Source organism: Capra hircus, chromosome 9 (genome assembly GCF_001704415.2).
Source record: "Capra hircus breed San Clemente chromosome 9, ASM170441v1, whole genome shotgun sequence".
Lineage (NCBI taxonomy): Eukaryota > Metazoa > Chordata > Mammalia > Artiodactyla > Bovidae > Capra > Capra hircus.
In genome coordinates, this window is record NC_030816.1 from 35,347,681 (window position 1) to 35,373,603 (window position 25,923).

At 36.1% G+C, this 25,923-nt stretch overlaps 1 protein-coding gene across 3 annotated transcripts in view; it reads right to left on the reverse strand.

The window, feature by feature from the left end:
• Positions 1 to 25,923, reverse strand: part of GRIK2 (glutamate ionotropic receptor kainate type subunit 2) — a 727,083-nt gene that overhangs the window by 210,394 nt on the left and 490,766 nt on the right. For all 3 annotated transcript variants that reach the window (XM_018053124.1, XM_018053125.1, XM_018053126.1), the window contains exon 10: positions 2,132 to 2,338. In XM_018053124.1, the coding sequence (XP_017908613.1) occupies positions 2,132 to 2,338 (207 nt within the window). The remainder of the gene's footprint in view (positions 1 to 2,131; positions 2,339 to 25,923) is intronic.

Sequence of the window (25,923 nt, forward strand, 5' to 3'; positions counted from 1 at the left end):
AGCCACACTACCTCTAGACTCCACAGAGATGCAAACTAATAAATTACTTAAACCAGCTTGAGTTAGGTTTATGAAAGTTATTGTTATATTAATATAAACTAACAGAAGGAAAGTTATGACCAACCTAGACAGCATATTCAAAAGCAGAGACATTACTTTGCCAACAAAGGCCCGTCTAGTCAAGGCTATGGTTTTTCCAGTGGTCATGTATGGATGTGAGAGTTGGACCGTGAAGAAAGCTGAGTGCCAAAGAATTGATGCTTTTGAACTGTGGTATTGGAAAAGACTCTTGAGAGTCCCTTGGACTGCAAAGAGATTCAACCAGTCCATCTTAAAGGAGATCAGTCCTGGGTGTTCATTGGAAGGACTGATGTTAAAGCTGAAACTCCAATACTTTGGCCACCTCATGCGAAGAACTGACTCATTAGAAAAGACCCTGATGCTGGGAGGGATCGGGGGCAGGAGGAGAAGGGGATGACAGAGGATGAGATGGTTGGATGGCATCACTGACTCCATGGACATGAGTTTGGGTAAACCTGGGAGTCGGTGATGGACAGGGAGGCCTGGCGTGCTGGGATTCATGGGGTCTCAACGAGTCAGACACAACTGAGTGACTGAACTGAACTGAACTGAACTGAACATACAGTTTAAGGTTTTATATTTGGTCCCAAATCATGTATATGTTCATCATCTCTCAATGTATTTTACAAAGTTAAAACATAAATGTCCCATATAAGGAGAATTTGTGAGAAATAATTGATCAAGTCTAGGAGTTCAGGAACTTACAGAGTAAATTCCAAGTCACTAAAATAAATATACTGAAATTTTGAAGAAAATTGGGTTTTCCTTGTGGCTCAGCTCGTGAAGAATCTGCCTGCAATGTAGGAGACCTGGGAAGATCCCCTGAAGAAAGGAAAGGCTACCCACACCATTATTCTGGCCTGGAGAATTCCATGGATTTTATAGACCATGGGATCGCAAAGAGTTGGACAAAACCGAGCAACTTTCACTCACTTCACTTTGAAGAAAAAGGAATTTTTAAAATGGTAATCTGTTCCTAACCATTGTCTAATATCCCTTTCTTGACAGAGAGATAGGTAGATAGCTAGACAGATCTCCTTTATTCTCTTTCTTGATGATGAACTTTGTAATTAATGGCAAAGTATCTTCAAAATGTTTTGAAAATTGCCTATATTCGCTACTTCTATTAAGTAAGAATTTTTATTTAGGATACAACTCACAATGTTTTTTAAAAGAAAATTATTTAAATAACTTTCCAGAATTCTTCACAATAATTATGTGCCTTAATATTAAGGAAAATGTCAAAATATGCTTAAATGTTACAAAACACATAGTCAAATATTATGTTATGATGTTTAAAAGAGTTTTTTTAAAATAGATGAATTAATTAACACTGCCAACTGACAAATTATGAAATAATGTTTTCCTGACCAAGAATAAACGCCTGAATTATTTCTTAAAAAATAAAATAACTAGGGGGGCTCAGGATGGGGAACACATGTACACCCGTCTGATTCATGTCAATGTATGCCAAAAACCACTACAATATTGTAAAGTAATTAGCCTCAAGTTAAAATAAACAAATTTTTAAAAAAGAAAAACATAAATAAAATATCTGTCATTCTGCTTTAATATGCTTAATATTCTTGCTTTATTATTATATAGTATTTGATTCTAGATTTTTTGTACAGATTACTTTCATCTTTAAAGACAATAAGTATCTTATCTTAGTATAAAAAATTTTTATCATGAAATTTAGAATTGGTACCACCTATTCTCTCCATTGATTAGAAAGCTAATATTACGAAAGTGAAAAAGAAATTCACTGTTAAAAAACTGAATTCCATCTTACAAATCAAGACAAAAACTTCAAGATATTAAACCACTAACTACTAGTTAATTTAAGATAGACACATGTCTCTAATAGAATTATATTCATCCCTTATATTCTTTATGCTTGACAAAAATATATACTTTGAATAATATTATTGAAAAAGTAAATACTTAAAATACATCACTGTTCTTTGACTTTATTAGCCCTTGACCATCAAAAAAACGTAAATCTAATAGAAATTTTCCAAAGGTAGTAATAATGAGAAAAGGGACTTACATGATCAATTAGTTCACGGACCATTCCATTCCATTGTCCATTGGCATCATCCTGGGCTCCATATTTCCCATCCTCCACAAGTCTAATTTCATATGTAAAGCCAAGGATTGTAGATAGCTCTCTGAGGAGGTCAATGCAATAGCCCTCAAATCGATCATTTCCATAAAGAGGTTTGTCAGACTTTTTAAACAGAACATAGGGTTCCTCCTGGAAACAGTGAACATGAAGGGAGGAAGTGTCAGTTAATCATGAAACTATTACAAAAATTATAACTTTGGTAATAAGTTGGTAAAGATAGAAAATTCCACGTTAATTTAAAGCAGTCAACTTTATTTTTTTCTCATTGTGATTAGCATAGGCATATGTGATTAACTAAGAAGGCATATTACTTTGAGAACACTTATGTCTCATAAGAGATATTTAAATATAATAACATCAACACAATTTATAATAAAATGATATGTTATATATATTATACCACATCTTATATAACATATGATAATATATAAAATGATTATATACTATATAATATACCAAGATATAATTTCAATATATTATATTTAATTACAATATATGATTACAATATCCCAATTTTAATTATAATTAATTTCAAGTACACTGTTTTAGTGAGATTTATTGATAAAAGAATGAAAAAAGTCATTAACTAATCGCCTACCACGAGCTAAGAACTGAATTAGGCACTTATATATACACTATCTCATTCCTTATCTCATTCTGTTCTAAGAACTATCAAAATTACAACTATTATAATTATAAAAGAAAAAACAATAGCTTACTTTAGAGTATAGAGAAGAAACTAACACATATCAAGTGATTATTCATTCATCCAACATTTTATTGAGTACCTAATATAATTCCTGAATCATGAAGTTTATGGTATAGAATAAGAAACCAATAATAAATGCCTAAATGAATAGAACCCATTACTTCTGATGCTAATCAACTGTATAAAAACATAAAGTAGTGCAATAAGACATTGAATGAAATATCAAGGTACTTGCAAGATAAGAGAAGACAAAATTGTGTAATATGTCTGGAAACCTTTTCTGAGGAGATGAAACATGCACTAGAACTTAAAAGATGAGAAGGAGTCTAGCCATTTGAAAATCTGAAAGAAGAGCATTTCAAGCCAAGGACACAGCAGTAAAAACCCTGAGATCAATAAGACACTAGAGTGTACCCGGAAGAGGACCACAGCTATCAATATGATTGAGGTCACATGTAGTAAGTAGGTGAGGGAATTAGTTGAATAAGGTAAAAATGAAGAGCAAGTGAAAGTGAAAGTCACTCAGTCATGTCCTACTCATTGCAACCCAATGGACAATATATCGATGGAATTCTCCAGGCCAGAATACTGGAGTGGGTAGCCTTTCCCTTCTCCAGGAGATCTTCCCAACCCAGGGATGGAACCGTGGTCTTCCACATTGCAGGTGGATTGTTTACCAGCTGAGCCACAAGGGAACCCCAAGAATCCTGGAGTGGGCAGCCTATCCCTTCTCCAGGGGATCTTCCTGACCCAGGAATCGAACTGGGGGCTCCTGCATTGCAGGTGGATTCTTTACCAACTGAGCTATGAGGGAAGCCCAATGAAGAGCAAGTGAGGAGCCAAATCTTATAAGGGTTTGCAAAGCAGGCCCTATCAAATACTGTATGTTTAACTAAGCGCTAAGAAAATCAATGTATCAGCATATTTTATTGGAAGTGGGCGGAACATGATACGACAGATTGTCCTACAACTAAACTAGGGTGCAACTGGCTCTACTACTTACTATTTGACAGTATAACACCTCTGGAAGTTTCTCTCTAGAGTAAGACGTTGCAAAGTGAAAAAGTTTAGGAGACTCCTATGCCAATCCATTTAGCAAGCAATCACCCTCTTCTCAATCCCTGGAGAATATCAGTCATCTCATGAGGGCCATCACACCAAAAGACTTTTTGGACCAACAGCAATGTGTCAGCTTGCCCATACTCATCTCAGAAACAAGACTAATTCCACCTCTCTTCCCATCTCCTTTGACCTGGCTTATCCCTACTGTTTCTTACACATTTTAACTTTCCTGCTCTTCTGATGCTCCAGTGTGTAAAAGAAGTCCTGCTCAAAGATCAGCACCTTATTCCACATCTCACTTCCCTGGAATATAACATCCACATTGATTCATTATAGTATCTCCATGCTTAATATAATACTTGGCACATAATATGTGCAAAGAAAATATTAATTGTATAAATGATAAATTAATTTTCAGACTCAGTTTTCTTGTCTCTAAGTTGGTTCAACAATGCTTTTAAGTTGTTTTGAGAATTCAACAAAAGGAACGTAGCAGATATAGCTTAATATTATTTAATTATTTTAGATGCAATAATTTTCCATGGAATCTAATAGACTTTATTTCTATAGCAGTTTTAGATTTACAGTTAAATTAAATGCAAAGTTCAGAGTTCCCATATACCGCCTGCCATCATGCATGCCAAGCCTCCTCCTTTACCAGTATCCCCCACCAGATTGATACACTTATTTTTAACAAGCCTACAATGATACATAATTATCAGCGAACATCCGCAATTTATATTAGGATTGTATTTTCTATAGGTTTTGTCAAATATATAATGACATGTAGTTCACCATTATAGCAACATACAGAGTAATTTCACTGCCCAAAAAGTCCTCTGTGCTCTACCTACTAACCCCTCCCTCTCCTCTAAACCCTGGCAACTGCCAATCTTTTTTGTCTACAGTTTTCTCATTTCCAAATGTCATATAATTGGATTAATACTATAATAAGTATGTAGCCTTTTCATTTTGGCTTTTTTCACCAAGTAATATACATTTATGTTTCTTCCAAATCTTTTTATGGCTTGATGGTTCATTTCTTTCAAGTGCTGAATAATATCCCATTATCTGAATGTACCACAGTTTGATGATCCATTCACCTACTGAAAGACATCTTGGTTGCTTCCAAGTTTTGTCAATTATGAATAAGCTGCTACAAACATTCACACGCAGGTTTTTGTATGGATATAAGTTTCAACATATTTGGATAAACAGAGGTGCATTCAATTGTTACATCATACAAGAGTATGTTTAGTCTTGCTGCTGCTGCCGCTGCTGCTAAGTCACTTCAGTCGTGTCCGACTCTGTGCGACCCCATAGACGGCAGCCCACCAGGCTCCCCCATCCCTGGGATTCTCCAGGCAAGAACACCGGAGTGGGTTGCCATTTCCTTCTCCAATGCATGAAAGTGAAAAGTGAAAGTAAAGTCTCTCAGTCGTGTCCGACTCTTAGTGACCCCATGGACTGCAGCCTACCAGTCTCCTCCGTCCATGGGATTTTCCAAGCAAGAGTACTGGAGTGGGGTGCCATTGCCTTAGTCTTGCTAGAAACTGCCAAAATGTCTTCCAAATTAGTTGTACCAGTTGGAGTTCACCACCAGCAATGAATGAGAGTTCCTGTTGTTGTACACCCTCAACAGCATTTGGTGTTGTCAGTTTTCTGGATTTTATTCATTCTAACAGGTATGTAGTAGTTTTTCAGTGTTTCCTTATTGCACAATTCTCTACGGAAAGATGATATTGAGAATCTTTTCATATGGTTCAACTGAGTTTCATTAGGACTCTTTTACTGTTGTCATTTTTCAAAGAGGTTAATTTTCCCAGGCCACACAGCTGAGAAGAAATAAAGAACACCTGCTGCTGCTGCTGCTGCCAAGTCGCTTCAGTTGTGTCCGACTCTGTGCGACCCCATAGATGGCAGCCCACCAGGGTCTCCCGTCCCTGGGATTCTCCAAGCAAGAACACTGGAGTGGGTTGCCATTTTCTTCTCCAATGCATGAAAGTAAAAAGTGAAAGTGAAGTTGCTCAGCCGTGTCCAACTCTTAGCGACCCCATGGACTGCAGCCTACCAGGCTCCTCCATCCATGGGATTTTCCAGGCAAGAGTACTGGAGTGGGATGCCATTGCCTTCTCCATAAAGAACACCTAAGAGGAGTCAAAGGATAGATTTGCACTCAGGTTTTCTAAATTCCGAGATGCGTACTTTCCCACAATCTCATATTTCTTTCTAAACCATTTAGGTAACTTGTGGAAAACCCAGATATGCTGCTTCCCTGGTGTCTTAGAGGGTAAAGCATCTGCCTGCAATGAGGGAGACCCAGGTTAGATCGGACACCCGGGTTCAATCTGAGAACCAGGTTAAATCCCTGGGTCAGAAAAATCCCTTGGAGAAGGAAATGGCAACCCACTCCAGTACTCTTGCTTGAAAAATCCCATGGGTGGTGGAGCTTGGTAGGCTACAATCCATGGGGTCGCAAGGAGTCAGACACGACAGCGACTTCACACTTTCACATATGCTGCATTTTAAAATGGAATTAGTTAAAACACATAGAAATCAGAAATTAATATGTAATTAAATTCAAAGTTAGATATTTGGGCTTACCAAAAGGTAAAATGTACATTTAGGATCCTGTCTAATTTTATATGCGGTTACCTGGTGGCTCAGTTGTGAAGAGTCCACCTTCAATGGGGGAGATGTGGACTAGATCCCTGGGTTGGGAAGATCCCCTGGAGTAGGGCATAACAACCCACTCCAGTATTCTTGCCTGGAGAATCGCAGGGACAGAGTCCCTCGAGGGCTACAGTCCAAAGAGTTGGACTTGACTGAAGCGACTTAGCGTGCACACACTAATTTTTATGTACTATGTGATCATGTATAAAATGTATTTCCCAGGGATACAGAGTGCTGCAAATCTGACAGATATAGTCCTCTTCCACCCTTAGGGATATTATACTCATTTTCCTCTCTACACCTCCTGGCCTTCTAATTTTTAAAGTTGGATAACACATGTCCATGGATCACAAGTTAAATGCCCTTGTTACCTGGGGAGAGGAGGGAAGCCCTGCAGCTGAACAGCTTTCTTGTGCTAGGTATTCACAGTTCAGGCACAGTCCGTTAGCTCTTTTTCTGCTGCCCCACAATAATTTTTACCATAATATTTATCATATTGAGTAGGCAGTGCTGATTTACATATATATCTTCTGAACTAGAATTGAGCCATTTATATGGCAAGATAGGAGCCATTTATACGGCAAATTTGCATCAAAAGCACCAAACATCACCAGGCACGTAGCAGGGTTGCAAATAAATGACTGTGTAATGAACTGAATAGAAATGGACTGTTATGGTTAACTGGGGAATCCAAGGCAACTTGAACTTGAAGGAAACATTTTATAAGACAGCTAAGTTCTATGGGGTTTGGAGAAGGTGGTAACAAATCTTCAGGTTCCTAACCAATGGCCAGGGGTTTAGGGACTTGAGAATATATCATGTTCCCCTTAAGAGGAAGGAACAGCGAGAACATTTTTGGCTGGTGGAATGCGGGACAAAGAAGCATTTTGGTACAAAAATTATCAAATTCATACTTTGGTTGCAGTCAGTTTCTGATTTATAAGTTAACAAATGTGTATTATTTTTATTTAAAAGTCCACAGGTTGACCATTTTTCAAGCTCCAGACACTAAGTAACAGCACTAACATTTTCCAAGTGTTTAATTACTGCCCATTTCTGTTCTAAAAGCTTTTCCTTGGATTAATTCATTCATTTCTCATTACAGGCAAGTGAGGTCAGTGATATCATTATTAATTTTTATATTTTACAGATAAATAAACTGAGGGCTGGGATGCTAAGCGTTTTGCCCAAGGTCAACAGCCAGCATACAACCTAGGCAATCAGACTACTGAATCACTTACCTTTCTACTATACTTGCCACATTAAATAGTTCCCAGTAATGGTTTCCAAACTGCATACAAATGCATAATTATACAGGGCTCATTAGCTAACTTAACATGTATGGTCTGGTTTTATTATTACTTTTTCAATCAACTGGGATTAGTCATTAGTATACTGCATGCAAAATGGCAATATATTTATCAATTACACAATGCAATCAAAACGAAATTGGTAAATAGAGGTAAATATATAATCCTAAGAGTTCATTTTCTACATAGTAAATTTTTTTTCAAATAAAAACACACATTTTTATCATAATACTTGAAGAATTTGTAAAAATAGGGAATTCTCTGGCTGTCCAGTGGTTAGGATGCTCTGCTTTCACTGCAGAAGACACAGGTTCTATCCTTGGCTGGGGAACTAAGATCCTGTATGACAGTGCAGCCAGATAAATAAATAAAAATAAAATATAATAATTTGTAAGAATAGCATATTTTCAGCCCAACAGATTTAGGAAGCAACATATTAGTGTCTAAAAAATGTTTTCCCCCTATTTACACTATTAAGTCATGATGGTCTCTATTTAAAAATTTTGCTCCAAAATATTTATGGTACACTTTTCATACAAAGTTACCTGAACATTGGAGAAAATATGATAAACGTTAGTGATTACTTAAAAGTACGTAAGGCAAAAGGACATACATGTACAAGGTACAAAAGCAGAGCAAAAATTCCAAAAATGATTGTGCTATTTAAATGTCACCCATCCAGCTTTTTGTAGTAACCATCCTACCTATTAATTTGATTTCCTTCACTTATCAGCTAATAAGAAAACCTCTGTCATAGGCAAATAAATGCGTTGGTCTCTGTGAGATTAAAAAGCCTATTTAGATGTATATTTTAAACAGGTTTTCATATCACTAGGAAAAAATATGTTGTCTGAGTGCATCCTTTTAGTATTTATGTGTCTCCACAGTGTCTAATATCATTCTTCCCATATTTAATTCTGAGAAGTAAGACACTCTTTTCCAGCTGTGATTCCTATCTCCAGCTACACTGTGTCACAAGATAGTTTACATCGAGTTATGACTCTCCTTTAGACTCTTTCTCTGTTTCACACCACACAAGGATAAATAATAACTTCGTGTAAGAAAAGAAAAATGATTCCAGAAGCAATTACTGTACCATATACTGAGTTCAATGAATAATATGATAAAACTCTCCTGGGCAACTTTACTAGTTTTTCACATAGTCTTAAATCTCCACATCAGCATTTGCTAGAGGCAAAGGCACTTCATTCCACTGGCATCTGTAATAAGGATTTGTCAGCATTTGTACTATCAACCCCAGTTTTAAGGAACCTAATAACTCACGTATTTTTATCTGTATTAGACTGAAATTTGACACAGAATAAACCCAAAATGAAGTTCTGAAAAAGTAAAATATGTTTAAGGTTAAGGGGAACAAAATGTTTTATTTAAATATAATAAAATTTTATACTTTTAAAATGTATAACTCATATATCCCTCAGCCCTTATCTAAAAAGATATAAATGATCTTTTTCATGTATTAACACTTGAACTATCATTGTCTTAAATGATTTAAAAAGATTAAAGATATTAAGATGCAAATTAATTTTCTATAATATGTATAAAATATCCCCTACTATTACAACGATAAGAATAATAACTAATTTATTTATTTATTCAAACATATATCAAACTCTTATTGTGATATGTACTCCTTTAGGCTCCAGGTTAACAATGAAAATCAAAACAAAATAATACCTAAAATCCCAGCCCTTATAGAACTCTCAATCTAGTGATGAATTTAAAGTTTTCATCTATTTTAAATAATTCTGTATCATTTAATGGCTACTTTGATTCATTAATTACCAGAAGAAAATATCACTAGAGAGTACGTTTTTGAGAAACATGACTCTGTGTCTTAGAACATTCGGGTGTGTATCAGGATCTACGACCCTCAATTCATTTCTTTGGGAACACAGAAATGGATGTTCAGTTAGCCCCAGTCAGGTTCAGAATTTACCCTTATAACCAAAACCCTTTTAAAATTTGTTTGCAAAAGCCAGATAAAACTGCATTTGTTTATGGGTAACAATATCCTTGCCTATGAAGTATTTATATTTTATGAATTTATATTTATATTGTTAATGTCTCTTAAGGGCTAGCAAAAAATATCTTTTTTAATAGTATTCATATGAACCAAATGAAAAAGACACATGTGTATAATAGTAATATCATGTTAAACTTATGGAGATTAAAGCTTAAACTGAATAGTTTATATTTTCCCAAGGAATCATTTATTTCTTTCCATTTTCTGACCTCTATACTCTTTGTGTCCTATCACTGCCCTCATACTGAAAGAATTACATAATAAGAGAACAACCTAATTGACAGAGTGTGGAAATCAAGTAGGTGCCACAAAGTTGATTAGAAGTAAAAGGCTAATGACTGGGCAGCATGAATAGCGGACAAATGATGCTGATGAAGTTGGCTTCTGAGGGAGGTGAGTCAGTTCTTTGAAAGTATAGAAATTATAACTTAATATGAGAAGAAATTAAAAAAACTCAACATCTGGCCCTTGGAAGCTCAAAGGAGGCAAATGAAGAATCATGCTTTCAAAAGGCAGATTAAGGATGAAAAAACAGTATCATACACAGCAATACCAAGAAGATGGATATTTCTTTAACAAATAAGTTATCAACTCACTGTAACTATCCTACCATGACTTATCTCATTGCTCAAATAAACGACATCCATGGATGGAGTAAGAACACATAATGAATAATGTAAACATGTGAAGAAAAAGCTTATAACAGTAAGGATTTTTTCTCATTACTAAAATATGCTTTCAATTGGCATGTTTTGATTTTAACTGGCTATCACCATTCTTAAATGGAATAGTGACCTAGAAGTAAAAACAACAGCTCTGAAGATGATCAATGAATGACCATGCTTCTCTAACACAGTAGATTATAAGTTGTTAGATGATGTTTAACAAGATTCATGCAGATATCTACATTTAATAATCTAGTGTTAAAATACAAATGTAAAATAGTTTTATTGTTCACCCATCCATTCATCCACTAACGCATCAATCATGCATGCACTAATGAAATATTTTCATGCAAATTTTGTATACCAATTTTCAAAACAGAGGTCAGCAAAGTGTCTCTTAAAAAACAAATAGTAAATATCTCTGGCTTTGTGGGCAATACATTTGTAACCATTCAACTTTACCATGGTAGAGAAAATCAGCCATAGAAGTAATGACTAGGCTGGCAAAAAGTGTCAACACTCTTTTAAAATCAATTTTTTAGAACTCTGGAATCTAATAAAAACTCACAGCAACCAAGAGAATGCTTTGTGAAGAGGAAAACTATAGAATTTTGATAGGAGAGCTCTGTGGCATATCAATTTACCCAGTTACTACTGACACTCCCCAGCGCTGCAGCAGCCTTGAAAATGGAAACCTATTCCTGATGCAGGTTGCGCAGCCCCACAGGGAACACTGTGGACCTATTCTCAAATAATGTAGTAGTTCTGTGCTTTTACCCTTGTGGTGGTTCCCTGAAGAATCAGCTCAAGGATTTGCCTTTGTTTTGCCTACATAGCAGCTTCCCAGGGTTGAAGCTGCTTCCTGGGTGGTTTTTTCATAAGCATTACAGGCAAATACACTTAGCCACTACCTTCTGGGCAAGAATAAACTGCAGGAGCAAGAGATAAACTAAAATGTCTGGCATAGAAAGGACAGAATAGGCTCAGGAAAGAGACTTGGGACAATTAGGGTTATGAGAAACCCCAGCATATTCAAGGAAACCTAGAAAGTCACATATGTGCCTGTGGCAGGATGTCGGCTCAGAAAAGACCCAAAAAGACTCTAAGTATTTTTACTTCTGGCTGGACTTTAGTCTCTGCGCAACCAGAAAGGGAAGAAGGCAGAATTGTAAACTGCCTGGACAGTTACATTTATTCTGTTACTTTGATCTGCTGCTGCTGCTGCTGCTGCTAAGTCGTTTCAGTCGTGTCCGACTCTATGTGACACCATAGACGGCAGCCCGCCAGGCTCCCCCGTCCCTGGGATTCTCCAGGCAAGAACACTGGAGTGAGTTGCCATTTCCTTCTCCAATGCATGAAAGCGAAAAGTGAAAGTGAAGTTGCTCAGTAATGTCCGACTCTTTGCGACCCCATGGACTGCAGCCTACCAGGCTCCTCCGTACGTGGGATTTTCCAGGCAAAAGTACTGGAGTGGGGTGCCACTGCCTTCTCCATTACTTTGATCTCACAAATAGCTAATAACAGTCTGTTACTTTACAACACTAGTTTCACTAACAAGCTCTACAGTACATTCAAGAAACAGTCCTCCACCACAAATACATTCCCTTAATTCTCAACTATGATAGACATATCTAAGGAGTGATTACTTTATATATATATATTTGAAAAATGTTGAAATTTATTAATAATCATTAACATCACACAGTTAATCCAACTAGCTCTTTATTGTGCATGACAACATCTTCACTAGACTGAGTGCTCAAGGGTTTGAGATGATCTGCTATTTAGTACATCGCAGTCATAGATTGAGAGTCAATATATTTACACAGGCAAAGCAGCGTCAGCAAGGAACTATCACCTAACTGTGGGAACACAACCATTCAAAACGCATTTTCCAGTGTTCCGTTTTAGAAGCCACACACACAGCTCTACCTTTTAAAAATGTGCAATTTCATAGATGGTGCCTAATTTTTCAAGTTTAGAAGTTAAAGTTCACTTCTATTTCTTGGGCATCCCTTAGTGATATACAAATCTAGACACTGTTCTCACTACAAGTTTGATAAATGTGCAAAATTTGGGTGCTTTGAGTTGTGTTGTTCCATTTTTGTTTTGATCCTTGTATCCTACTCAATATTGTTAAAAGGCCTGCCCCTCCAAAAATATTAAAATGATTTAATATTTTAGGGCAGAAGTGGGCTCGCAGATTCAGGATTAACTGCACTCCAAAAAGTAGGGTAAGGAAGGTTTTAGGTCCCTTTCCCTCTCCACCCAAGCAGTTTGAAATAAATACTTCTTGTAAAAACAGCTTAGCCTAGAAGTCTGTGGACAATACCTCTTATAGAACATTTACAAAACAAACCCAAGGTGAAATATGCTAGAAGGGTACAAATCCACCAAACATGTTACCCCTGAAGTTTTGTATGTTTGATTAATAGTTTGGTTTTGGTTTGCTATCAACAATTAGACCATTTTGCAAACATTTTTGGTAACTTCTTTTATCTTGTTAGAGAGGTTTAAAATACTACTAACTGCCTTAAGACTGAAGATTGCTAAGCAGTTTATTTGAAATGATTCCTGTTTCCTTTGTTAACATCTCATGTAATATTGTGCCAGAAAAGTTTCTAGACTGAGCAATCAGTTGGTGTGGTTTCTTCAGTCCACAGTCCCAACCCCCTTCACGCTATCCCCAGACACCTTCCAAGTTTCTGAGTCTGCAGGGAAAGGAGGAGCTGCTTGACCATTCCCTCACTTTAATGATGTTTTCCTTCTTTTCCTGCAGATGAATGAGGTATTTCTAGTAACCGATTAGTATATCTTCATCTTCCATCCTTTAACTACATTGATCTATTGAGACCCTGTGTATTTATAGACATAACAAATTAACATGTAAATACATTACATACAAAGGATCATACAGTGTCAAGATGAAGGAGCAGATGTACTTCATGAACTAAATACATTTCAAGTATAAATTAAAATGAAAATACAGTGTTTCCACTTCTGCAGGAAAAAATTTTAAAACAGACCAAAAGTCTTCCCGCCCCCAAAGGTCCACTGCTTATTGATGACCTGTGAACCTACTCCCAGGACTCTAGGCTTTGGTTTTGCTTGATCAGACTCAGGATGCTTTAATTCCAGGAACAGCATCCACTGGAACCCACCTGGCAAATGCTTAGAGATGAGGTTGAAGAGGGGCTGCCACATGGCAATCCATGGACTTCCCCTCCATTGCTGCCCCTCCCCCCTGCCTATGGGAGAATCAGGCTCAAGTCAATGGAGACCTCTCAGCTCCCTGAGAGGACAAATAGCACCTACCTTCAAGCTGGGGGATGCTTTCCACCTAGAAATGTCATGGTCAGGCTTCAAGGTGAAGCAAACATATTTTTAATTTTTGTCCCCATCCTGTAGGATTATACAGGGGCATGGAATTTGGCCAGGGGGATTACTAAAGATTAAATCTTTTTTTCGAGTTTTAAGAAAATCAGTGGTAACAGTTGTGAAAAGTGTGAACAAATCCTTACTTCAAATTGTATTTATCTCAGGAGGGCCAAGGCTTGGGTACCAAACTCTACAATGAGTAGACAGAGGCAAAACCTATATCTCCTTATATTTGTTTTTTTTCTCAACACTGAAAGTTTAATGAGTAATAGTATAAATAAAATAAATTTCCCACTAAGCACAGCATTACAGGGCCTATTCTGTGGGTCAATCACCTTGTTTATAAGAAAATTAATTATTAGACATAATTTCTCAAATCTCTTATTTTACTCCATTCCAATCTCTTCAAAGACCCTGATACTGGGAAAGATAGAGGGCAGGAGAAGAAGGGGATGACAGAGGATGAGATAGTTGGATGGTATCACCTACTCGATGGACATGAGTTTAACAAGCTCCAGGAGTTGGTGAAGGATAGGGAAGCCTGGCGTGCTACAGTCCATGGGGTCACAAAGAGTTGGACATGACTGAGTGACTGAACTGAACTGAACTGAATCTCTTCAAAGAGCATGTTTTCTCTTTCTATTTTTAAAATTATCACCAATAAGTCTGTTTTTATCTTATTTTTTCCTTATTATCTATAAAATAAATAAACAAGTAATATCACTCTATCCATTCATTTATTCAGTCATTCAACAACCACTTAATAGATGTCCATAAGGCTGCAGGCATTGCTTTGTGTCATGAACATAAGACTAAGAAAACATGGTACCTATTCTTAAGAAACATTACAGTCTTGAGACAGAGACAGAGACTAAGATAAATTAATAGATAAGTAAATGTAAAATCTCATGGAAATAAAAAAATAATAATAAAGAACACAAAAAATAAATAAATAAATAAAAATCTTATGGAAATAGTATTTGAATTCAGTTCTCAGCAATGATTGTACATAAAAATTAAATTAAATATTTTACAATTAAAATTATAATACTGATACCTGTGCTCCATCCCCAGCGATTCTGAAGTCAAATATCTAGGATGCTACCCTGGCATTATTACTTTTCAAAAACTTTCTAGATGATTGTCATGTATGGCTGGGGCAGTTTAAGAGTGTGTGATATGTGTAGTTTCACAGGACCCAGAACTCTGAAGATCTGTGCTAGGTTTAATATTCAACTGGTGCCCTTTTGAAATTCTTATCAATTTTCAGTAAGAGAGTCTTATTTTTGTTTTGTATTTTGGGTGGAAATGTATAGCTGGTCCTATATGCAGTAAGCAATGAAAACTACTGTCTTAAAGTGCTCTAGATGGTAATATTTCAGAGCAAGAAAATTGTTCATGTAGATGCTGAAAAGAATAAAGAGCTTTGTATGATTTAAGTAAAAGGAAAGTGTGGGACAAGAAAGGTACAGGGAATTAATATCATGAGAACCTCAGTAAGGAAGCAGACTTTATTCCTATAAAATTCTGAAATACAGCTTAAATATAATCACTGTTGATCATCAGTGCTTGAATTCATATCCTGCTTAGAATGGCATTTTCTTTTCTAAGATTATTTTTAAGCATCTACCTAAAACCAATTTTGATGCAGGAAATTAAGTTGAGGGTTTTTTTTTTTCTTTAATAATCTACTTTTAGGTAATTTCTTACTGTTTAGACATTAGATGAATTTGAATGCATGTTTGGGAGAGAGAGAAAGCAAACCAAAAGGAGGAAGATTTGATTTGCTAAGTCACTAAAAAGTAAAGTTTTCAATCATTAGGATTTGGTTTCTTATAATTTAGTGAAATGATTAGAGGTTGGAGACTTTTTGGTTTTAGAAAGGAGGACCCAATGTTAACCATCCACTAACTCTTCTTTTGCTTCTCCAAAAAAGGCTGAAATACGCTGATAGAAAAAATGGATTAGAATGAAGAACTAATACTAATTGGGTTTCTACCCTTATCCCATCCAAAGTTGATCAAATACTGGCAAACCTTTCAATGTTTCTGAATATGCATGTAAAACATGTACAATAAGGATTATTTATCAGTGATTAGCAGTAGTTAGCAGCATTCATCTGCTGAAAGTTATTCTTTATACAATAAACAGTGAATATAACTTTCAGCTGCTGCCTTTTGTAATCAATAAAATCAATAAATGTTTATTGAGTATCCATCATTTAAAAGAAAATACCATACTTTAGGAAAATGGTGCATCTCCTAAGCACCTTTTAATCTAATTGAAAATACAGAACTTGTACAGGAAAATGCAAACTAAGAATACAAATTTTCATGGAAGTGCCTAAGAAATAAGTTGTATAGATAAAAGGACCATTAGGTGGGCCCATTAAACGGATGTAAAAATGTCTCAAAGTAGTCAGATAAATCATCCTAGAGAAAAGGGCAGCAGAAAAATGGACTGTACAATGAGTATAAATTAGATAAATGTGGAGAAAAAAAATTGTTCTCAGGTGGTGCAGTGGTAAAGAATTCTCCTGCCAACACAAGCCACACAAGAGACACAGTTTCCATCCCTGGGTTGCAAAGATCCCCTAGAGTAGGAAATGGCAACTCACTCCAGTATTTTTGCCTGAAAAATTCCCTGGACAGAGAAGCCTGGTGGACTATAGTCCATAGGGTTGCAAAGAGTTGGAATGGACTGAGGGACTGAGCACAGCACTTAAGAGTTATTCAGGCAAGAGAAATGAAGAAGAGGAATGACAGTTTCTAAGAGGAAGATATTCAAAAACATGTTAGAAAGCCTTACGGGAAAATAGTAAAATGAGAACTATTCATTACTTACTAATTTTTGAATTACTTTATATCCATTAAAGTTATCATTTACTGATAACTTTGTACCAGGAACTATGTTCATATTTTCCAAATTTTTATCTCTACTACACACTTTAATTTGCATACTATTTTATTATCCTCATTATTAAATTATGGTAACTTGCCTAAGGTAGCTCATCTACTAAGTGGCCAACTCAAGATTCAAACCTAGATTTTCTGACTTCCATTTGTCCCTTCAATCTGCAGAAAAGCCCTTAGTTAGGTATTAAACTGTTACCCAGTGTCAACAAACCATTGAAACTATCTGCTCCTCTGCTGAGGATGGGTGGGGTAGGTAATTTAAGGATTTGCATACATAAATAAATTTCATCATAAAAATCAACGAGTACCTAAAAATCATTATGATTAAACTTAAATATAATGTATTTGTACACAGTGTATTCATCTGGAAAATTATCCTACAAGTTTTATTTTCTAGAAAAGGCTCTGCAATATAAAATATTTAGAAATTCTACATAATCACATCCCTTTGAGATATCCATGATACATATGAATTTATTAAAGACTTGGTGATAAGAAAACCTAGTAAATTTGGCTTAACTTAGTATTTCTGAAAATCTGTGAATCACAGAGTTATTGTAGGGCGTGCCTGTATCATATACCTATCAGAATTGTGGACCATACTCCACATTCTCAAGTAACCAAATGTATGTGTGTGTGTGTGTGTACTCAGTCATGTCCAACTCTTTGTGGCCCCATGGACTGTAGTGTCCCAGGCTCTGCTATCCTTGGAATTTTCCAGGCAAGAATACTGGAGTGGGTTGTCATTCCCTATGCCAGGGATCTTCTCAACCCAGGGATTGACCAGCATCTCTTGTGTCTCCTGCTTTGGAAGATGGATTCTTTGCCACTAACACCACCTGGGAAAACCGATGTAACCAAAAAAAAAAAAAAAATTATATTGCTACACACATAGAAAGTGCAAGCTGTAATGTAAAAGCAGTGTTTTGTTTCTAAGGTCAGATAGTATCATATTTGCCAAACAATTGCAAATTTAAAAGTTCCAAAGAGAAAATATAAGTTTAGATTTTCTTTTTAAGAGCACAAAGCTATGACAAACATGAACAAATGCATGGCCTTTGACTCTAATTACATTCAAATTCAGTATAAAAAATTCTCCATATAATATGAAATGCTTTCCAAAGCTGTGTGACAAAGGCATTTCTTTTCTATTAGTTCTGAAATGAAGTGGCTAAAAAAATATCCATTTAGTTGGTTTCTTTTACCAATATGGGTTTAACTCAAACAAAGTGATGAAAACAAATTAATGAGTTATTTCTTTTAATTAATTACTACATAGAACTAAAACTAAGAGGACACTCAGAACATAAAATTTATAAGATCCTAGTTAATGGTATTCATTTTTATTTAGGTGACTAATTAGTGGCATAAATGCCTTATGAGTAGTAGACCTAATAAAATACATTGACTGATAAATGGGGAAGAACTGGGGGAATCAAGTGTTATCCTGGATTTCTAGGCAAAAAATACTCACTTTAGTGATGCCAGGAAAATGAAACATGTATGTGTTTTATACCATGGAAAGAGTTCTGTATCTTTCTTTCTTGAGTCACTGTAGTAGAGTTAAGCAGAGTTAGGATATAGTTTGTCACTAAGAGTACCAATTAAATCTCAAATAAAGAGAAGTAATTAGGAATCAGTGTAAAGTAATCAAGGGTGGTTCAAAACCACAGAGATCAGGACCTGAATAGCAGACACTGATAATCAGAAAGGGAAGTTAAGTTGGAAGTATCTGCCATGATTCAGGACTTACTGGTCTTGAAGGTCTCATAATTGTCATCTGACAACCACAATTTCCCAATATGTGTAAGGGATTCTTGAGTCTGACTCAAAGGATAGTATATTGTTTTTCTCCCAGACTCTACATTCCTGGTAAGTCCTGAATTTATAATTGTTTGTCAAGCCAAACAGAATACAGCAGATGGTCAGGACAGAAGCAACAAAAGCATTAGGAAAGGAAAAAATGTTCGGTGGTATATATTCACAGAAAACACACACGAGTTCTCTACATGAACAGTATCACCGATATTCATTATTCAAACCTCTATTTTGATAATTCCAAATATGATTTCCAGTCCAGACCATTCTCTTTAGGTATGGAACTACATGTCTAACTGCCAACCAGATCATATACCATAGAAAAAACTAAATGCTATATGTCCAAAATTAAAATTCAATTTGTATTATCCCAATTTGCTATTTTATGTCAGTTCTGCTTCCAGCCATATTAACCAGAAAAATAAAGTGCTCTTAACCTCTGACCTCTTAAACTCCAACTTGTAAACCATTACTCCCCTTTATCCCCCTTTCTTCACCCTATATGACTTGGAAATTTCATTTCTTTCCCCTATCTTTGAACAATGCCATAGTTTGGAACTTATCATCTTTCACTCTTGCAATATTCTCTTGGCTAGTCTCACTAAATTCTATCTCATGAACTACACACAATTCTATCTCCAATACTAAGAAGGAAGTTTAAAATCTCAAGTTGATTTTATCAACATGCACTTAAAATCTTTCTAAATTGTCTCATTATGAATAGCAGACAGTCTTAACTCCTTCAGGAGGCCTACAAAGGCCTTTTCTCTGCTGTTGCCTGCCTTCTACCTTGCCCACCACTTCTCTCACACATTGGCTGTTCTCCACTGGGAGTGGACTACTTACAGGGAGTTATTCATATGCTCTAAGCTCTTTCACATGTCTGCACCTTCAAACACAGGCTACCAGGTGGCTTCCCAGCTGGCTTCCCAGGTGGCCCCGTGGTAAAGAATTTGTCTGCCAGAGCAGAAGATGCAGGAGACACAATATCTACCCAGGTAGGTAAGATCCCTTAGAGTAGAAAATGGCAACTCACTCCAGTCCTTGCCTAGAAAATTCCATAGACAGAGGAGCCTGGCGGGCTACAGTCCATGGGGTTGCAGAGTTGGGTATGACTGAGCACAAAGGTTTACAGTTTTCTGCGTTCAAACATACTTTTCCCACAGCCTGAAATATCTGGTATTCTTGACCTACTGCAGCCCTACTCCCAAAGTAAATATGGCTCAAGATTTGTGGAAAGCAGGCAATGGCAGCCCCTCTCCTAATTCTTTACCAAAGTAGTTCTTAGGTTCTGGGCAAATATAAAAACTCCTGACAGTGAAAAGTAAGAGTAACAAAGTCCCACTGAAAGTTGTAGGGTTGGAATTTCGATATGTACAGAAAATTACGTATGGAAGATAATTGCTAGGTTGCAGACAATGTGTAGGGCTTCCTATGTGGCACTAGCAGTAAAGAACCTGCCTGCCGTTGCAGCAGATGTAAGAGTGAGATGCAGGTTCAATCCCTGGGTTTGGAAGGTTCCCTGGATGCAGGTTCAATCCCTGGGTTTGGAAGGTTCCTTGGAGAAGGGCATGGCAATCCACTCCAATATTCTTGCCTGAAGAATCCAAGGGATAGATAAGCCTGGTGGACTACAGACCATAGCGTTGCAAAGAGTCAGACAAGACTGAAGCGACTAAGCACGCACACACACACACAGTAAGTGTGCAAACACACTAGGGCAAGAGCATGAACATGTCATCAAAAAGGGTTCCTTTCTACCTGAGAGATAAAGCATGTTCTAGACGGCTCCTAAGAAATAATTTGTAGAAAAGCAGAGTGAAAAGAGAGGACTGGTTTTGATGATGAATTCTGTTTAAAACAAAGAATGGATTCTTGGGAAACTGTGTGTAGATCCAAAATTCAGTATATTTTCTCATTTAGATGTAGAAAATGCAACAGTATGCTGCTAGGGCAGGGTGGTCAAGCTGTCCTACTCACGTGACTAGAATTCACGACTTTTTAAAAATAATTCTTGAAAATATACAATTATAAGGCAATTGATGAGGAAACTTGACTATCATTTTGAAAGAATTGACGCTAAGTGTAGACTGTAGGAAACCAAGAAGCTTTGGTCTCCTAAACGCAGCTGAAAGGAATGCTTTGTTTTCCTCATCAGAAGTTCTTGCTCAGAGGTCCATACTCCATGCCAACTAGACAACTAGGCAGATTCTCCAATACATTTCTGGGAAACTACCCTCTTCCCTTGCCTTGACCCTAGCAGAAAACTGAGGGAAAATTGAATTAATGGGACTCTGGATTAATCATGCTGAAATCTAGAGAACACAATTAAAGTTTGCATCAGTCAAAAGTTCATTCTACAACCTGCTTTTCCTTCCTGATTGAGAATTCTAGCACCCAAGATGATGTCACCTGGACTACGGGTTGTAGGATTTCTTTCAGAAATTATATAACATGGAGAATAGATATATAGATATAAGTGTTTATCAGACCCTCCAGATGGAAAGTCACATCCCCTCAAACAGCCCATTATTATCTGAATTTCAAGCCTGATGTCATTTGAGAGATGATGGTTCTGCATAACTTCAAAGCACTCTGCTAAACATTAAGCTGTATGGTACAGCTTCTATTTTAAAAATGTCTTCAAAGCAATTTCAGAGAAAAGCTCAGCCTTATATAAATTTGTCATTAAACTATTTAAAATAAAATAAATAAATAGAACACATAAATAATAAGAATATATAATAATGGAAGACATTATGCAAAACATAAGAAAAATAGGAAATAAAAGAAAAATAAGTGAAGTAAAAAAGCAGGAAAGAAAATGGCTAAATTATAAGCATGTATTTTAGCAAAAATAATGTCTTGGTAAAATTTAATGAACCAAATTTTTAAAAAAAGAAAAAAATGAATAAAGCTTTACATGAGAAAGTGACTCAGTAGACAAAGTTTATAAAATTTGTATGATGATCATGCATGAAAAACTCTAGTACATCTGAATACCTGATAGGCATCAATGCACCATATAAAACTGACTCAAAAAGAGGTGACAAAATGAATATGGCAACAACTATAAAATAAATTGTATCAGTTATTAAATAAATCTTCCCAGAAAAAATCTAAATACTGTAGTGTTTTTAGTTTTGACCTAATATAAAACAAATAACCTCAATATATGGACTGCTTTGCTGCTGCTGCTGCTAAGTCGCTTCAGTCGTGTCCGACTCTGCGATCCCATAGACAGCAGCCCACCAGGCTCCCCCGTCCCTGGGATTCTCCAGGCAAGAACACTGGAGTGGGTTTCCATTTCCTTCTCTAATGCACGAAAGTGAAAAGTGAAAGTGAAGTCGCTCAGTCATGTCCAACTCTTAGTGACCCTGTGGACTGCAGCCAACCAGGCTCCTCCGTCCATGGGATTTTCCAGGCAAGAGTACTGGAGTGGGGTGCCATCACCTTCTCCAATGGACTGCTTTAGAGCACAGCAAATACTGTGGACCAGTTCCTTTCTTTTTATTTATTTATTTATTTTTACTCATCTCATCATCTATGTTTTTATTGAGATATAAATGAGATATAACATTATATTACTTCAGATGTGGAACATAATGGTATGATGCATACAGAGAAAAAGAATCACCACAATAATTCTTGTTAGCATCCATCACCACGCATAATTACAATTTTTTTGGTTGTTATGAGAAATTTTAATATCTAGTCCCTTAGCAACTTTCAGATATACAGTATAATATTATTAACTGTAATCACCATGCTGCACATTATATTCAAGGACTCATTTATAACTAGAAGTTATAAATATTTTTATAATGGGAACTGAATATCCCAGAATTCAATTATATCTTCCCATGCCAATTTCTCTTACATTCTAAGCAAATTTTGGAAGTTTCCTTTTTAGCTCTTTGAGAATTTGTAGTAATGAAACAAGCTAACCTGGGACTCTGAAAAGACACACTGAACCCTTAATTCATTCTAACCAATCTAAAACTTAAAATATGACAGTTATCAAGCTTATGTCTTTAGGTTTAAATAATACCCAAATACTTTGTTACTTTAAATAATACTTCTGCACTAATAGAAATCTAAAACCATCACTAAAATTGTAGCTACATTTTTTTCATTGCTTGGGTTAATATTTACATTTACTTGACCATTTAAAACATTTAAATATCAATCTCATGGATTTTGCATATTTTATTTTCTTTTTCTTTTTAATTTTTTTTAAATTTAAATTTATTTATTTTAATTGGAGGCTAATTACTTTACAATATCATATTGGTTTTGCATGAATCTGCCACGGGTGTACATGTTCCCAATCCTACACCCCCCTCCCACCTCCCTCCCCGTACCATCCCTCTGGGTCATCCCAGTGCACCAGCCCCAAGCATCCTGAATCCTGCATCGAACCTTGGACCGGCGATTCGTTTCTTATATGATATTATACACGTTTCAATGCCATTCTCCCAAATCATCCCACCCTCTCCCTCTCCCACAGAGTCCAAAAGACTGTTCTATACATCTGTGTCTCTTTTGCTGTCTCGCATACAGGGTTATCGTTACCATCTTTCTAAATTCCATAGATATGCGTTAGTATACTGTATTGGTGTTTTTCTTTCTGGCTTACTTCACTCTGTATAATCGGCTCCAGCAGTTAGCATAACACTGACAAAAACAGCCAGCAAAATAGTTAAACACTGTAACTAAGGGTCCTAGTGAAGTCATAGTGAAGTCGTTCAGTCGTGTCCGACTCTTTGGGACCCCATGGACTATAGCCTGCCAGGCTCTTCTGTCCGTGGGATTTTCCTGGCAAGGATACTGGAGTGGGTTGCCATTTCCTTCTCCAGGGGACCTTCCCGACCCAGAGATTAAACCCGGGTCTCCCTTATTATAGGCAGATGCTTTACCATCTGAGCCACCAGGGAAGCCCAACTAAGGGTCAGTCACTATCAAATATTCCTAAAAACAAGATATAACAAACAAAACATAGCAGTCCATTGAAATAATTTTCTACCATATCCAATAATAGTTTATGTCTGGAATATAAATATTTTAATATTCAGAAATTGACTAACACATTCTTCAGAAAAATAAGTACAACTAGAAAAATTAATAATAATCTCCACAGATAACTAATGTATTCAATAATAATTAGCATCCAATCCCAAGTGGCCCTAGTGGTAAAGAACATGCCTGCCATTGCAGGAGACATAAGAGACACAGGTTCAATCCCTGGATCTGGAAGATCCCCTGGAGGAGGGCATGGCAACCTACTCCAGTGTTCTTGCTTGGAGAATCTTTTGGACAGAGGAGCCTGAAGGGCTACAGTCCACAGGGTTGCAAAGAGTTGGACACGACTGAAGTGACTTAGCACAGCACAGCACAATTTTGAAAAATAATTAATTGGAAAACTATGAATAAAAAGTATTCTTGAGAATACAGCTATTATTGTAGTTAATAATAAAAAGTACAATTGAAACAAGGAAAACAGAGAACAAAGTTCTCATCAAATACAAGTAAACAATAAAACAGATAAAGGCAATGAAAACTAGTAAAGAAGAGACGAAATTATAGCTCTGTGTAAGAAGCATGATAAAATAGCTAAACTATCAAGAAATAAAAATAAATTAAAAACTATCAAAGAAAATTACCTGTAAAACTCTTAAATATAGGAATATTTCAATAAAGCGACTCAAGGAAAACCTTCAAAAATAAATTATTTTCCTATATTTATATCATAAAAAACATAAAATCACATCGAATTCATAAATAGAGCCCACTCAGTTCAGTTCAGCTGCTCAGTCGTGTCCGACTCTTTGCGACCCCATGGACTGCAGCGCACCTGGCTTCCCTATCCATCACCAACTCCTGGAGTTTACTCAGACTCATGTCCATTAAGTTGATGATGCCATCCAACCATCTCACCTTCTCTAGAGGATCTTCCCAACCCAGGAATCAAACCGAGGTCTCCTGTACTGTTGGAGAATTCTTTACCAGCTGAGCTATGAGGTATGCCCGTAGAGCCCACTAATGCTGTTTTAAAAGACAGTCAGCAGTCTGTCCACAAGCTCTATTTAACAGATATTCTCTTGAAATTAGGGCATTTGGTCTCCTATTAACTTTAGCTTATTCTATCACTGTTTTTTTTATTGCTTTCTGTTTGTTTTTAATATTCAATGAGAATTTTATTGAAATGCTAAGAAAGAACATCTTTTACAGTGTTAATCAGAATAACTTCTATTATGAACAGAATCTAGTGAATACTTTGATTACAGCTTTGCAGACAATTCTAATTGTTAGCACTGTAAAACCAATACCAGAATAAATAAAAATGACCACTAGTACTGAAACAGTAGATTAAAGATAAAAAATAGAGAACACGTTTAAACAGAAAGCAGGCTCTGAATGAAGAGGACTTTTATGCTTTATTCCTTCAGCTCTGTTTTTATTTAGATCTGACTTGGGTACGTCATAAGTAGCTTTCCTAAAGTAACTTCAGCTCTGTCTCCTGCTTGACAGCTGGTATAGGGGCTCCAGACCATCTGCCAAGTGAGGAGCCAAGTCATGGTCAGACACCTCCAAGCAGAGAGAACCAATATTCTCATGTCCTGATTTTTAAACAGTTTGCATTTTTCCCTCTGAAAAAGGTTGGTTGTTCTTATGTTTATCCTAAACTGCTTCAAAAATATATACTATATTTTATTATTTAGGAAAATTTCATGGAAACATTTATTATGACAGAAAAAATTCAGATTTATAGAGCTTTACTCTAACTTAGCCAACTTTTGGTTAATGAGTATGAAAGAAATTATGTATCTCATAATTGGAAGATGATTTAAAAAGAAAAGAATTCTAAGTTTATCAATATTATACCAAATACATATATAAGTGATACTTTAGTTGATATGTTTTATACTTTCTTTCAAAATAAATTCAGAAGGTTACCACATTATATATAAATGATTCATTTTAAGGTATTTATTTGCATTCATCTTGTTACTTTAAAACAATGAGATTTAATCAGAATCTAGTATTATTAATATTTGTGAAGTTTATTGAATACTTGGTTTTATAACTTATATTATCTAAGGCCTGCAGACAATTTCACTTTTAATAATACTACCA